The sequence below is a fragment of the Peromyscus leucopus genome, chromosome 19 (assembly GCF_004664715.2).
Source record: "Peromyscus leucopus breed LL Stock chromosome 19, UCI_PerLeu_2.1, whole genome shotgun sequence".
Classification (NCBI taxonomy): domain Eukaryota; kingdom Metazoa; phylum Chordata; class Mammalia; order Rodentia; family Cricetidae; genus Peromyscus; species Peromyscus leucopus.
In genome coordinates this window covers 23559599-23576186 of record NC_051079.1, presented here as the reverse complement: position 1 = coordinate 23576186, position 16588 = coordinate 23559599, and the positions used below count along the sequence as shown (strand labels likewise).

The 16588-nt window shown below is 44.2% G+C and overlaps 1 protein-coding gene across 5 annotated transcripts in view; it reads right to left on the bottom strand.

Annotated features, from left to right (window-relative positions):
• Window positions 1–205: 205 nt before the first annotated feature.
• The window catches only part of Apc (APC regulator of WNT signaling pathway), a 58777-nt gene continuing 42394 nt past the window's right edge, over window positions 206–16588 (bottom strand). For 3 of the 5 annotated variants that reach the window (XM_037197050.1, XM_037197049.1, XM_037197047.1), the window contains 5 exons: window positions 15392–15531; window positions 14058–14135; window positions 13297–13413; window positions 9263–9477; window positions 206–7747 (listed from right to left, as the gene is read on the bottom strand). In XM_037197050.1, the coding sequence (XP_037052945.1) occupies window positions 1165–7747; window positions 9263–9477; window positions 13297–13413; window positions 14058–14135; window positions 15392–15531 (7133 nt within the window). In that variant the 3' untranslated portion in view covers window positions 206–1164. The remainder of the gene's footprint in view (window positions 7748–9262; window positions 9478–13296; window positions 13414–14057; window positions 14136–15391; window positions 15532–16588) is intronic. The other 2 variants (XM_037197048.1, XM_037197051.1) reach the window with 2 other exon arrangements.

The following is a 16588-nucleotide window of genomic DNA, read 5'->3' as shown; positions in this document are numbered from 1 at the left end:
GTCAAAGGTCAATGTTTCAAGTATGAATCTTATCAAGGAAAAGGAGATATTCTATGTGGGCCTATGTGTCCAGTGCCTAGTCTTGTGCTATTATAGGCATTTGTTTTAATCAAACTCCAAAGGATTAAAAAAAAGTGGAGAAATACCAAACATTGAGAGGTGCTAATTACATAAAAATAAATTCTAGGAATGGTGAAGTGCCAACAATCTTCTTCAATTGTCTTTATTACAGTAAGAGGAAATTTTACTCTTAATGCATAGAATCTGAAGAAAAAAATTTACATTTAGCTTTTAAAAGAGGCCCTTTTGACAATTATTAATACAAATGTGAAATAAGACCCTCCAAACAAATACCAATTTCAGTAATAGTTTACATACAGCAATAATTTATTCTGAAATGTTCATTTAGTTTGAGACACAATTCATGTCTCATTAATAAAAGAGCAGCCATCTCACCTCAAATACCAGAATATACAACAGTTACAGCATAGCAAAAATTCTACCTACTTTCGATAAAATCTAGTTCAGTTAAAATAGTTCCATTCATGTTTTACAGTTACACAGATCTGAGCACAAAATAGTGTGAATCGTTACACTGTACTATCCTATGCACACCATGTGATCACAGACTCATTAATCATTACTTCTGAAATTCAACCACCAGTTTCATCCATGCACTAAAGCAAAGCAGGCTGGGGAAACAATTCACCGGGAACCATATTACTGTGAATTTCACAGCCACATGATTAATCATGACATTAGATGGATTCACAAGGGCTATTTTTTGCATAAATACCAATTTCTCCCTGATGTAAGTTTATTTTATAATCTAGAAATGATTGATAACAGCAATATATCATATAGTTTCTATCTGTAGTGTTAAGACAAGCGATGATTAAAGGACATGGAATGGATGCTTCTTAAATACATGGAAAACGTACTGTACAAATATACTTGCTTACCGTTTTTGTTTTCTTCTTCCTACCTAACAAGAGTGCCTTCCAAAATGACCAGGGAGGACAAAGTGGACTATCAAATATGATTTCCAGAACAAAACCCCTCTAACGAGAAGCAAAGCTATTTACACAACTTTTCCACCTTTCAAGTCTTCTTTGAAATAGTCTCTATACAGCAGTTGTGATGAAGGCCGGCTTTTCCTGCGTGTTAGACAGACGTCACGAGGTAAGACCCAGAATGGCGCTTCGGACTCTGGGCCCCACTGGGTTCGGAGCTGTCGGTCTTGGAGTCTCGCTTCTTGGTGCTGCTGCTCACCGGGGTTGGGATCTGAGACGGCCGGGCCGAGGTGCTGTCCGCACTGCTCTTCCTCGGGCTCGGGTTGTAATTGAAAGGCGTCACTCGGGCAGCGACAGTCCCGCTGGGGGAGCTGTGTTTGCTGGAGCTGCTGGAACTGAAGGGGGTGCCGCGCTCCACTACACAGGTCTCAGCCCCCGTCTCCGCGGCAGGGGCAGGGTTACTGGGTCCCGGCTTCGTCTCCGCCCCTCTCTGTTCTGGGGCGTCCACCTGAATAAAGGAGTTGAGGCGGTTCTCCAGACCCGCCGCGTGCACAGGACTGCCACCGCCCACACTCTGTTTTCCCTGGGCATCTTTTGACTCTTTAATGCTTGGATTTCCCTTTTCTGAAAGACCGTCAATCACTGGGGGAGTGTTCCCTGTGGGAGATCTTCCAGATCTAGGGTTGTTAATGGGGCAGTCCTCAATCCTCACCCAAACATCCTCTGTTTTAGAAACAGCAGGTGCCATCTGATAAATCAGAGTCTTCGATTCAGCACCATTGGCAGCACCTGAGGAAGCGGTCTGAGAAACCATGTTGGTGGGGGAAATTTCACTCTCTTTTATTTTCCTCCACGTCCCCTTGGCGGGCACCTGGGTTTCTTTCACCTGTCTGGGTCCTGGCACGGCGCTCACGTGCTTCTCATCCTCGCTTTTGGCTTTTTCACTGGACTCGGAGGAGGCGGAGAGAATGGAGGAGGAGCTTCCGGTCCTTCTCCAGGTGCTCACGCGGGGAAGGGAGGAGGAGTGCTTGCTGTGCTCCCGCTTCCAGGTCCCCGCGCGGTTGATGGGCAGTCGGGAAGGGCTCTCCGAGTGGGAGCGGGCGATGTCGTGCCGCTTGGCTGTCCTCCCGTCGTTATACTCGATGGTGGGGCTGAGATTGGGTGGGAGCTTCCGCCATCCCCCGGCCTGAACAGATGGATGTGTGGACAGAGACATGTCAGGAAGAGAAGGACTTAAGACCGGGGTTGGAGCCTGGGACCTGGTGGGAGAATCGGGTCTAGAAGACGGAGAGAGGGATTCAAATGAGGCCGATTCCTCCAGTTTCCTCCGGAGGGTCGGGCTTGGGGCTTCTTTGATGAAAGTAGACTGGCGTACTAATGCAGGCCTTTCTGATCTATCTGATTCACTTCCACTTGACTTAGTTGAAGACATTCTGGAAAGTTCTACCTTTTTATTAGCTCCATTGCCGTTACTCATCTGATTCAGTCCTTTAGACGCGGACTCGCTTCTTGGGATGCTACTGGCATTCTTGGATAAGCCTGTTTGTTTGGTAAGGTTTTGTTGGCTCATCTGCCTGCCTGGGGATGTATAGGGCATTTTCCCAGAACCCGAGGACTTAGTTGAAGCAGTGCTCGGGGATGATGTTCTGGGCAGCTGAGACAGTTTGTTAGGAGGGCTTATTCCATTTCTACCAGGGGAGATGGAGTTTCGCCCTGGGGACTGCATTGGCCTACTTAACGGCTGCTGTGCAGGTCTTGAGGGGGTGGAGTCTCTAGACCCTGATCTCGAAGGTCCCTTGTTTGACACACTGATTTGGGAAGTTTGCCTGGTAATAGGGCTCAGCTCTGATTTCACCGATGGCTTGTTTCCTCTGGGGGAAGTGGAGGCTGCTGGGGCCTCACTGGGGCTTTTGGAGGCTGGAGTCTTGAGGGGTGGGCCTTTTTTAGAAACAGGACTTGTACTGGAGGAGCTATTCCGAACCCCTGGGATGTGAATCATGGTCCTGCCCCTCGAGATTGAAGGCATGTTTGCCTGGAGGGGCTGTTTCATTTGGCTGGAAATTTCTGAATTAGATCGAATCTTTCCAGTAATCAAACTTTTATAGACCTTCTTCCCACCTTTGATTCCTTTATTTTCAGATTCTATCTTTTTTGCTTCTAATGTGCTCTTCTCCCCAGGTTTGAGAATTCTTGGGCCTTTATTACTTGTGAAGGGCTTTTCCTCTTGATCAGGTGTAAGATGAAAAGGTGACCCCAGGGAAATGCCTGACTTCAGTGACAGAATGGAATCTGAATCAGATGAAGCCTGTCTAGATAAACATGCAGCAGCAGCAGCAGCCTGGTGCAGACTACTTACTATGGAGTTTGCACCTTCTTGAATGGCTTTCCAGTCAAAGTTTTCTGAATCAGGAGATAAACCATGTTCCGAATCTGGCCTCTGGCTATCTTTCAAGTCAAGGGACAGATCTTCAGCTAGAATGCCACCCATGTTTCTGGGACTGTGCTTTTCACTCTCACCCTTGAGTCTTGAGGGCCTTCTCTTTTTTGGCATTGCAGAACTTATACACTCCTGCAACAGGTCATCTTCCGAGTCAATGCTGAGAGAACTGAGAGAGCTGTTTCTTGAGAAGCAGACAGGGGTGTCTTCAACATGAAAAGACTTGGGCGCATACCCAGATGCCTGAGGCTTACTCGGTTCTCCTGGTGCATTAGTAGGTTCAGCTTCTTTAATTGGTTCATTTTCTTTGTTATTGTTGTTTTCTTGGTCGATGTCACTGAGGGAACTCAGAGAGGAATTTCGAGAAAAGCAAACTGGAGTATTTTCAATAGCAAAACTCTGCAGTTTCTCATCTGTGGCTGCCCCCCTGTCTGGCAAGTCTTTGGAGGACTGGGGGAAGGTGGGTTGTTTCTGAAGCATTGGTTTAGACTGTCCCCGATTTATTGGATGTTTTGCACTAGCCTGTGACTTACCAGCTGACTGCTGACTTGAGGTTGGTTCTGTGTGGCAGGTAGCTTTGGCTTCGGAATCCTTACTTTCTTTCCCCTTTCTTAACTCGGCCTTTTCCCGGGAAAGGTCCACATCGTCGTCATCAAAATCTAGAGAACTCAAAGAGTCATTCCGTGAGAAGCAGTACGGAGTTCCTTCAATAGGAGTGTAGTGATGTGGTGAGTCGAAGGGAAAGCTTCCTCGGACTCGGTCGTCATTGTTTGGTACCTGATCATTGAAGTCCTTGGGGTTGTTTTTCAAGTTCTGTTTCTTTGAGTCTTTGTTGTCTGAGAAAGTTTCTTCAACATTTACGTTACCTTTTGAGTCTGTATTCTTCCTCACACGTGTTCTGTATTCAGTATTTTGTGGCATGGGTTTTACTGGTGAAGTAGGCTTCTTTTTCTTAGTGTCTACTTGATTTTTGTTAGTTCCAGATGATGTCACTGATGCTTGTTGGACCTGGTCCATTATCTTCTTCACTCGGAAAGGCTTGTGGCTTTTCCCCTTGGGCATAGCAGAGTTGATGCATTCTGCAAGAATATCCCCCTCCTCCGCTTTGCCGTCGTCCAGGTCTGGTGTAACTACAGATGAGCTTTTCCCCCTCTGGGCTTCGTCTGTACTTCTGCCCTCTGTAGGAATGGTATCTCGCTTTTCAAATTCACCTGACTGTGGACCTGCTCTAACCCCGTCTCCAGCAGCCAACTCATTTGGAGGGGATTCTATGGTCAGGTCACTTAGAGATGTCGCTGTGGAAAAGTTTATAGGTGTCCCTTCTACACAGTACACGCGGGGCACATCATCTCCTGGTGTAAAGCTAACATGCTTTTGTGCCTGCAGCCTGTTCTGTGATGGCAGAAGTTTGTACACAGGCAACTGACTTGGTTTCCTTGCCACAGGTGGAGGTAATTTTGAAGCAGTCTGGGCTAGCTTTTTGGCTTTGCGTGATGACTTGGTTGGCATGGCTGAAATAATACATTCTTCTAATATTTCGATATCATCGTCATCTGAATCATCTAATAAGTCTTTTTCAGAATCAGGCTTTTCTACCTCTTTGTCCTGGTTTTCATTTGAGTCCTCAGGCTGCTCCGGGTCGGTCTCGTTCCCGTTGTCATTCTCCTGGACTGGAGGCATTCTTCTGAACTCCACATCTTTCTGTATAAATGGTTCATCGAGGCTCAGAGCGCTCAGGCTAGATGAACAAGAAAAGCCGTCTGGAGTACTTTCTGTGGCAAAGTGCAGTAGAGTATCGGCGTCTGGAAGGACCTGGACCCTCTGGACCGCAGTGTTGACAGCAGTCTGCTTAGGGCCGCTCTCTCTCTTCTCAGCAGCGGGGACCTTCGTTTTTGGTGCCTCTCTCTTGGTCTGGACTGTCTGTGGAGGAGGCGGAGGGGTTTTGCTTCTACTTGGTGGCATGGTCTGCCCAGGGCTATCGGGAAGGTCACTGGGGCTTATGATGCCACTCACCATTCCACTGCATGGCTCACTCTGAACGGAGCTAGCGATGGAACGACTCTCGAAACTGTCAAGGGAGCTGACGGAAGTACATCTGCTGAACACCAGTGGCGTCTCCTGGACATAGTGTTCTGGGGGACTTTTGGGTGTCTGAGCACCACTTTTGGAGGGAGACTTGGCCCCTGAAGAAAATTCAACAGCCTTATGTCTGGTTGATTCTGAAGGTAAGCCAGAAGCCTGGAGTCTGCTGGGCTTCGTTCTAGCATTCTGAGACACAGCTGGAACTTCACTTGCAGGATCTTCAGTGGATCCCCGAGTTCCGTCATTCTCTTTGATCTCTGCTATCTGCAGGGTGTTAGCAGAATCTGCCTCCTGTGGTGTCTGATCACATCCGATTTCATCTTCAGCCGATGACAGAGACGATAACGAACTGCACCTGGAGAAACATATGGGGGTGTCTTCGACACAGTAAGTCTGTATTGTTTCTTGGTTGATGGAGGGGGCTTTGCAAGTGGCCCCTTTCTGAGTCTGACCATTTCTTTGTGCTGAACTTGGATGCAGCTGATTCTGCCTTTTGGCGTTAGATGAAGGTGTGGATGTATTCTCGCTGCTTGGAGAGAGATGTTCGGTTTTAGTGCTTTGTGCTGATGAGTTCTTTGAGAATGGAAACGATGGCTTCTGTGAGGAAGAAATGTCGGTGGCATATTTTAAGCTGTAGTCAATAGGCTGGTCCACATGGTGCTTTTCTTCGTTGTATTTTATACTATAGTCCGTCGGCCTCTCCTCCTCTTCTTCGTGTTGCTCTTCCTCAGAATAACGCTCGCTGTAGTTCGTGGGCTTGTCATCTTCATAGTCGTCTTCCTGACACAAAGGCTGGCTTACATTCTGATTGACTGCATGACTAGAACCCATGCGACTGGTTTCTGAACCACTGGTTCCCCTAGACCTGTACGGGGAAACACACTCCTGTTGTCCAAAATGTGGCTGGAACTTGAGGTGTTTGTCGTCAGCGTTCTCGGAGTAGACAGGATAACTGGCGTTCTGGCTCCTTGACTGTCTTTGCTCATTTTGCTTTATTTCATCTTCTATTACATGCTTCGGTCTTGCCCATCTTTCATTCTGTGAGGGACTCTGCCTTCCAGAGTTCAACTGCTCATCCGAGTATTTCAGACTGTAATTTATTGGTGTATCCAGTTCTCCATCATTATCATCCATATGATTTGCACTATGTATTTTATGGGCTAGGTCAGCTGGATACTGACCATAACTGCAAAACTTGCTTTCGTCATCTTCAGAGTAGGATTCGACCGAGGGTTTCATCTGACCTCTCTTACCATACCCATCGCTACTGTTGACACTATTTAAACTGTCATTGGAAGATCTCTTATACTCCACTTTGGCATAAGGCATGGAACATGTCCTATTAGAATTTTCCGATTTTGGAAAGTTGTATGTGTTTGGATGGGTATGGGGGGCAGAGCTTCTTCGCGATGCATTCCTCTCCTCCGTCACACAGTGGAACTCAGTGGCAGAAGCTGGGCTTCGGTCTTCCTGGGAGGCATGAATGGCTGACACTTCTTCCATAACTTTGGCGATCTGGGCTGCACTGCCAGAGATCTGCAAGCCTCGTTTGGAAGAGGTTCCTGGATTTTCTGTTGCTGAATGGTAAGTGCTGAGGCCAATACCTCGATCTCTCTCTAAACTTCTGTCTTTTTCAGAACGAGAACTGTCTAAACTTCCCCTGGATGACGAAGAGCTGGGCAATACTGTAGTGTTTAAATATGGTGAAAGAACAGTCATGTTTCCAGTATTAAAACCATCTGACCTATTCTCATCATGTCGACTGGTGTCAAAAACATAGTCACCATAAAGATTTGGCTTGTGTCTCTGCTTATTACGATGAGATGCCTTGGGACTTAAATTGTCAATGTTGTCAAAGGTTTCTGATAAATGCTGAGCATCTAACTCTGCTTCCAGGGCCTTTTGTTTCCTGACATGAAGAGATGGCAGACTTGAACCAGGAGACATGATATTGGCGTCCTTGTACTTTGCAGGCCTGTTTGCCATGAGGTTCCTTAGAGCTGCAGCACTTCCCATGGCGATCATTTTGTGCTTTGAATGAATGAGGTTCTTGAGCATGCTCACTGCCCCCATGTCCCACAAAGCCTCCTGGTCTTTAGGGTTTCTTGCTGAGAGATTCCACAGAGTTCCACACGCATTACTGACTATTGTCAAGCTGTGAGATTTCAAGTGCTGCAGTAAAGTCTGCAGGCAATTGTTCTCTCTTAGGATTTGCCTGAATTAAAATATGAGAACACAGGACGAAGGGAAATGTGATTAGTGACAACCAATAAGGGACAGCAAACAGGCTTGCACACAAAGATGATGACTAAATACAGTAGGCACGACATGAGTGCATCAACTATCTGGTGAACTCCATGTCACCTCTCCTTTTGTTCTCTGGGTTCACTTAATGTTTACTGGTTCAAGGTATCCATCTGTCAGCCCAAAAGGAGTAAAAGTGAGTGTTAGGTTTCATTTATTCTGTGTCCTATTCTGATCCACTAGAAGAAAAAAGAATCGTTTTTGAACAGATACATTTTCTCCATTCACACAGTAATAGTTCTCTAACTTAAAACCTACAAACACATAATGAAATCTTAAACAGGGACTGTGGCAATTTAATATAGGCAACCATGTTGAATACTGAGATATCTTGGAAGCAGAAGACAAGTGATTGACAGATCTTTCTGTAGTCAGGGAGCACGCTATGCTTCTAGCCCAGCAAGGAGTCTCTGACTCTGTGATAGCGCCATGTCCTCGGCAAGTGCCCTTTGGCAGACTGTATATACTCATTATTTAAAAAATAACATGAAGTATGTAAAAGGCTAACAGTCAACATAATAAACTCTGGGTCTTGGAGAGACCTATAGCCTTTTAAATATAAGGAAAACTAACATCTAGTGATAGGATGTTCTACTTTAGTGGACTTTAAAATTCTTTGTCCAGGGTATACAATAAGCATCAATACTATCTTCTCCAGTGGAAGAAAGAAGGAGACAAGAGAAAGTAAATATGATCACAATACAAAACCCAATGTTTTGTACAATAATATATACTAAAAAAAAAAAAAAAAAAAAAAAATGAATGGAAAAAAAAAGCAAAGAGCCATGGTGGCTATTCCTTAGTTCAGCATCAACTGAGGACTTAACTGAACTGAACTGGTGTTCTCTGCACAGCACAAAGTGACGTGAAACTTCCAGTCAAAATTGATATGCACTATGAAAATGCACCATTTACAGGAGAACAACACGTGTCCTGCTCTGACTTCTGAAGCCTCACAGTTCAGTAGACTGGATAAACAGCTGATGATTAAGTAATCTAGTGACTGGGGTCAAGACACCTCAGTGTCATTAGAAAAATGAATGCTGAGCCTTTATGCTTCCTAGGTCATACTCAGGAGTTTTTTCTTTGCTTAAAAATTAATTTTATATTCCTTTATGTAATTTAAATAGGTAGGGAAAATTAAAAGTATTTTGACTTTTATTCGTTTTTTCTACAGATGAGAGGTACAGCCTAACTACCACTTATGATTTATTTGAGGGTTTCTATTGAGATACTTCAGACTTTACTAGCAAAACCATGCAAACGAGTTATACTAGGAGTTGTAACTGCACTGCAATAAGGACATTTTGCTTAAAGCTTTCATAATGACAGAAAACATTTTACAATCAGGTCTTTCTAAAGAAATAATAATAATAGTGATAGTAATAACAATCCATTTAAAAGGAATATAAAACTTGTTATGTACCTGTGGTCTTCATTTGTAGCTATCAAGCTGGACACATTTCGTAATATTCCACCTCCACTTTCGATAATGGCTAAAGTATTTGTCTGGCTTCGGTAAGTGAGCGTGCCAACCAAAAATGCAAGTGCTCCGTCCACAGCACAGATGTCAGCTTTATTCTCGGTGCAGTGAGCGGACAGGTTCCATAAGGCACTCAAGACACTTTTCAGGGTCGATTCCTATTAATGATGAACAGAGGATGTATCATTTAGTTAGACTCTTTTTTTCTTTTTGTCTCCCTTCTGCACATCCCTCACCAGGAAATCAGGAATTTTTCAGTTACACTTTCATGCAATGTCAAATAAAATTTAGGTCAATGCTGTTCCTATACAACACAGCATTAAACTAATGACCTTCATTCTAAGTGTTTAGATGTTAGACATATATCTTTAATGAACCAGAGTATAAAGTAGACTTGATATTCACTATCATAAGATAATATTGTCAGGATAACAGAAACTCAATTAAAACACCTTCATATACTACACGAGGATATAGAAGGATATTTAAGTACTAAATGGCAACACACTGCAGAGCAGGTTACATAATTAAAAACAAATGTATTCATGTGCTGTTGATTAAAAAAATGTAACTTCTGAAAAGTACTAGAAGATGTACAAATTCTTAAAATTCCTAAGGAAACAATGTAACTATGAAAAGGCACAAGTCCCCTAATATAAAAAAAAAATTAGAAATGCCACAGAAACACTCTGGTACACCATTAATGATATCCGGTCATAATTTGTCACACTCAAAACGTGTGTTTCTTTCTGTGATACCATCAAGGAATCTTCACTGGAAATGTATTTGTTCCTATCACAGCAAGAAACACTCCCGACAATACAGATGCGATACAGTACTCTAAAAAGAAGGCTAGTGCAGCCCGAATTTCATATAAATCCCACACAAAGGGACAACACTGTAGGCAGATAAGGCAGACGGTGTAGGGAGGAAACACTGGAAACAAAAGTTCACTTCCCAACAGGGTCTTAATTACTTTACTTGGAGTCTGGACCCTGTGTCTTGTGCAGACATACGGAGCCTTACCTAAACGGCCAGTTTCAGGGAACTCATTAGCTAGGGGTGGTGGCTGATGCCTGCGAATCCCAGCACTTGGGAGGCTAAGACAGGGATCGGTATAAAATCAAAGCCAGCCTCTCTAATGAGACCCAGAATCAAAACAACAAGAACAAACAAAAGGACAACGACAAAACCCCAACGCACCCACGCACACACCAGTGAGGAGGTCCTGAGTCCAGTTCTAGTCACAGTGTGAAAGTAAAAGTAAAGGAAGGATGATCAACAGGAAAAGTGTCAGAAACTTCGAGTGAGCAAAACTGCAACTGCGGAAGACAAAGGCACAAGAACACAGACGCTCCCGCGACCACAGGCCACGGGCTGCCACAGGCCACGGGCCGCCACGGGCCGCCACAGGCCACGGGCCACAGGCCGCCACGGGCCACCGGTCTGCGTCAAACAAGCTCTCCAGCAGATATGCCGGGAGGCAGGATGATTCCAGGTGGAGCGGGGCGGACTGCCATGGGTGCAGCAGACATGGGACGGAGACACGGGACGGGATGAGAGCCGACGCAGAGAAGGGCTTGAGAAGGAGAAGAAATGATCAGAGGGTAGAAATAAGGAAAGGGACTTCGGAACAGTGACTGATGGGGAAGGGGAGAAAACCTAACTGGATGAACCGAAGTCGATGTTGAGACAAAGGAAAAGGTTTCAGGAGTAAATTGGAGGGACTGACGCTGTGACCCACTCAGGACTTTGGCTGTTATAGGACAAGAAATACTCCAGTAATTACAAGCCATAGGGAATTTTTTATTTTTAAAGTATGTGGGTTTTTGTGGACAGCTGGAACATAAGAAAGGTCTAGAGACGAAGACAGCAGGGAAAGGAACAACAGCTCTAAGTAAAGAGCAGAGTGTGCGGCACTTTGACGTAAATACAGACTCCAATCAAGTAACAAACCTTAGCATCTCCCAAGGTTCCTTCAGATGCCTCTCAACCTCTCTTTTCATTCCACCCCAGGCCCTGGACAGCTACTGCCTTGCTTCTGACACGAGCCTCCTCCTCAAGAGGCCAAGGGTTAGCTAGCGCTCTCCCTCTGCGGGCTTCTATCTGGTGCTGCTGTCCGAGTTTCAGTAAGTACAAGCTAAAGAGAACTCTGGGAACAAAAGAAACCACACAGGCTGCAGATGACTGTCGAGCCACTCAAATGGTAACCGGTGGGCTGGCAGGACAGTTCACATAAGCCTGATGACCTGAGGTCAACTCCTGGAGCCCACAGTGGGAAGAGAGCATCAACTCTTGAGATTCTCTGACCTCCACATGTGTCCACATAGGCATGCACAAAAGCACACACATGCATGCATGCACACAAACAAAAACAAAGTTAATTGGAGAAGTCTTTTTAAAATAATCTTGTTATTTTTCAATAATTTGCTTTGGGCTGGGAGATGGTTCATCTGGTAACATGCCTGCCACACAACCCTGAGTGCCTGAGTTTGATTCTCCCAAAACCCCCGTAAAGCTGGCTGTGGCAGTGTGTCCTGGGAAGGTGAAGACAGGAAGATGTCTAGCCAGTCTAGCTGAATAGACAAGCTCCAGGTTCACTGAGAGGACTTTACCAGAAACGGGCTGGAGAGAGGGCTCAGCAGTTAAGAGCACTGGCTGCTCTTCCAGAGGACCCAACACCCTCTTTCTGGGCTCTGAGGGCACCAGGCACGCATGTGATACACAGACACACATATAAAAAATAAGGTGGAGGGCTACAGATATGGCTCAGCAGATAAGAGTGCCTGCTTAGCATGCACAAAACCCTGGGTTTGATCCTGGGACCATGTAAAACAAGGGGTGGGGCACATGCCTGTAATCCTAGCACTTGGGAGGTGGAGGCATGAGGGTCCCAAGTTCTAGGTCATCCTTGGCTGCAAGGTGAGTTCCAGCCTGTGCTACATGAGACCTAGTCTTGAAAAGAAACAAACAAAAAACCAGGTGAAGGGGATTGAGGAAGACATCCTATAGTCTGCACATGCACTCATGAACACACACACACAGACATAAACACACATGACAGACACAAACACGCACAATACCATTTCTCATTTTTAAAGCTATTTTTAAACTCTACTATGTTTCCTGGGATGGTCTTGAACTCCTAGGCTTGACTAATCCTCCCACCATACCCTGCTGGATAGGCTGGGGCTACAGGAATGTAATACTTTGTTTAACCAGTTCATTCTTTTAATAGCTGTGAAGAATTTCATTATGCTTCACTTCAGGGCTTGCTAACCGTTTACCCAATGACAGTCATTACAGTCACTTCTGACTTTTGGCCATTACAAAATTATGAAGAACATCCATGTTTAAATCTCTGTGAGAACATTAGTTTTTGTTCCCATGAGTAAATGCTTAAGAATGGAATGCCTGGGTAGTTTGGAAGGTGTATGTTTAACCTAATTAAATGTTTAATCCCATCCAAATGTTTTCCTAAGTCTTACACAATTTCACATTCCCAACAACAGTACGGAATGCCTCCAGCTGGTCAACAACCTTGATGTGTGGTTTATTTTTTATCTTTAAGTCAGTATGGTATGTATTATAACATCTCACTGTAGTTTTAGTAACAAATGATATCCTGTATCCTTTTCAGCATTTTGTGGCTATTCATATCTTTCCTGAAGAATCAGTCCTGGTCACCTATTTAGCAGTTTCAAAGGTATCTTTATACAGAACCTATGTACACATAAACATGGCTCTGTGTCCATGTGTACGATGAGTATGCAGGTGTTTGTGAGAGTTGTGTGAGTATAGGTGTGTGCGTGCCACCACGTGCCAGTCACGGAGGACAGCCAGCCTCTGGTGCTGGTTCTTGTCTCCCACCTTGCTTTAGACAGGGTCTCTTGGGTGGTGCACACCTTTAATTCCAGCACTAGGGAGGCAGAGGCAGGTGGATTGCCTATTACAGTACTGGACATTATAAACGTTACCTTTTTAACTTCCAAAGCACATTCCATCAATGCTTTCACACTTCCAACTTCTCGCAATGTCTTTTTGCTATTTACGTCTGCTCGCCAAGACAAATTCCTCAAAACACTTGCAATAACCTGCAAATAATCAAGTTTAGAATAATTTGCATATAAAATGATTCATACTAGTGACCTTTTTGTTTCTAATGCTAGAGGTAAGAGTTGGTATCTAATACAATTTAAATACATCTTATCTAAATGCTTGGCATCGAAGTGTTTTGATTTTAAAACTGGCTTTTTGAATATCTGTATATGTGTGAGATTCCCTGGGAATGACATTATGTTCCACATGTATGAATCTTACACGTATAACCCAACGGTAACTTTTTACAGCATTTTAATAACTTAGTGCATAGAACAGTTTCAGAACACAGATTTTCCCCAGCAGCATAGTTTCAGATTCTGGATTAGGAATGTTCCAGCTACATGATCAAAGTATGGTATTTGTATGTATTGAAAGGTCGCAGGTGAAACTCCCTGATTTGTACAATAAATGATTGATTATAATAAGAAAAATAGGAATTTTATGCCTATAGTAAATTTTTCATACATGTTACTAGGGTGCCAAAAGAAATTATTTCAATATAATTACTTTCCTTTCCTTTAGTGTTAATGGAACCATACTTTAACATAAACTACTGAATACTGAGCCAAAGCTTAATATCACCCAGCACATTAGCCCGTTACTATGCAGGAAAAACATTAGCAATTCTAAGCAGTACCTGCTGTAAGTCTTCACTTTCCGACTTTAACTGGGCCACGAGTGCTCTCATGCAGCCTTTCATCGAACACAGCGTAGCCTGTAACGGGACACGTGGAGCAGGGACATCAGCCAGCCAGCCTGAAATGGCTGCTTTCTAGCTACTGAATTTCAAACCTGGGCTTTTTACTTCAATCATAAATGTTATTTTACCTGTATGAGACCCAGAACAAGATTACCTAAATGAAAGACAGACGTCTCCCGTTTCTGTTGTCTACTTCCTCTACCTCACTGGAAAACCCCAACAAAATCCTGAGAACGGTAAGCAAAGAACAGAGCCTGGTGCTGTCTGATGGACTCAGTATGTGAACTGTTTGTCACAGCACTTTACTCTCACGCCTGGGACAGGGTTTTGTTAGTTGTTATTTTCTATAGTGCCGGCGATCTGCACTTTCTGGGTGAATGAACTGCCACTTCTGCCACATCCCCAGGCTGAGGACCAGTGCTGTTGGTGCAGCTGTCTGTAGTGAGTGTAGTGCCCTCTTCAGGTGCACAGCTGTCTGTAGTGAGTGTAGTGCCCTCTTCAGGTGCACAGCTGTCTGTAGTGAGTGTAGTGCCCTCTTCAGGTGCACAGCTGTCTGTAGTGAGTATAGTGTTCTCTTCAGGTGCACAGCTGTCTGTAGTGAGTGTAGTGCCCTCTTCAGGTGCACAGCTGTCTGTAGTGAGTGTAGTGCCCTCTTCAGGTGCACAGCTGTCTGTAGTGAGTGTAGTGTCCTCTTCAGGTGCACAGCTGTCTGTAGTGAGTGTAGTGCCCTCTTCAGGTGCACAGCTGTCTGTAGTGAGTGTAGTGCCCTCTTCAGGTGCACAGCTGTCTGTAGTGAGTGTAGTGTCTTCAGGTGCACAGCTGTCTGTAGTGAGTGTAGTGTCCTCTTCAGGTGCACAGCTGTCTGTAGTGAGTGTAGTGTCCTCTTCAGGTGCACAGCTGTCTGTAGTGAGTATAGTGCCCTCTTCAGGTGCACAGCTGTCTGTAGTGAGTATAGTGTCCTCTTCAGGTGCACAGCTGTCTGTAGTGAGTATAGTGTCCTCTTCAGGTGCACAGCTGTCTGTAGTGAGTGTAGTGCCCTCTTCAGGTGCACATTTGCTTTGTTTAGGCAAGAGACAACCCACTAAGTAGGGATACGCAGTGGGGAAACGGTGCTCTTTTTTTATTAGTCATTGTTCAACTGGGGTGGGGTGGGAGACACCAAAAAAATCAGAAGTAATTCTTTGTTTCCTTAGTTCGAAAAGTTGTTTTTATGAAAATAAATTAACTCCTAACTGAGCTACCTTAAGAAGTAAATCTTATAAAAGACATACCTTGTTGGCAACATCTCCAAAGGTCAAGTTTGTCAGAGCCATCCCCGCATACCGTCTCAAAGTAATACTGTAGTGGTCATTAGTGAGCCCATACATCTCACAGTCCACCTGTAATAATTCTGCAATGGCCTGCAGTCCCCCTAAGTTAACAAGGGTAAAAGGAAAAATATAATCATCTAGAATCAGATAAACTGGAACTTAAAAACCAGGGAAAAATCTCAAAGAATGAAAATACATGATTTAAATTGGCTTCTAGAATTAAAAGCCACAGAACTGTTGTAAACAGTTTTTGTGTCATAGAAAGTACAGCTGACAATGATTACACTCTCTGCCAGTGTCTCCACCCGCCAGCCTCTAGCTTTCCTGAATGAAATACATCATTTTCTGTTCACTGACACACACTGTGACTTGCCAACAGTAAAAGCTATTTTGTTAACACTGGTCTTCCTAAACCTAAACAGAAAAATTAACTTACTGCTATTATAGGGGCTTTAAAACTACTTCCCATTGTCAGATACTGTGGCCTAAAACTTTTTTAATGTGTCAAGTAAGTATCCTTAGGGATAATGAAACTTTTAAATGAAACTGTGCTTGAAGCAAGACTTACTTCATGAAAAGAATGGTCTATTCAACCAACTACAAAGTTTCTTTTAAAAAAATTACTCTTAATTCCCTTTGATACTACAACATATTAACCATCCCAGGCTTCAGTGTTTTTCTTCTAATACTTAACTAGCAGGTGTGCTTGACAATGCTCACAGTGGTCAACACTAGGAAGGAAGGAAGGAAGGAAGGAAGGAAGGAAGGAAGGAAGGAAGGAAGGAAGGGAGGGAGGGAGGGAGAAAATATAAGGGAAGGAAAAGGAAAGACAATAAAGGAAGGGGCTGTAAAACAAAGTGAAGCAAATGGTGAGGATGAGGATAAAAGAAAGATAAAAATGCACACGAACGGTTAGAGGGTCACTCATCATCAACATCAATCACCACGGGACTTGGGATGTTGTTTTGTTAGAGAGGTTGCTCAAGCATTTAAAAAAATGTGCTTGTAAGTCTCAGCAGGGTGCAAGCCTGAAAGCCCAGGGCACTAACATTTTATGAAGAACACGAAGATCAGCAGGAGAATTTGCAAACTTAGGACACTGAGTTCTACACTGAGCTCAGAACTGTATCTAGAGTACAGAGGATTCATGCAGGCCTT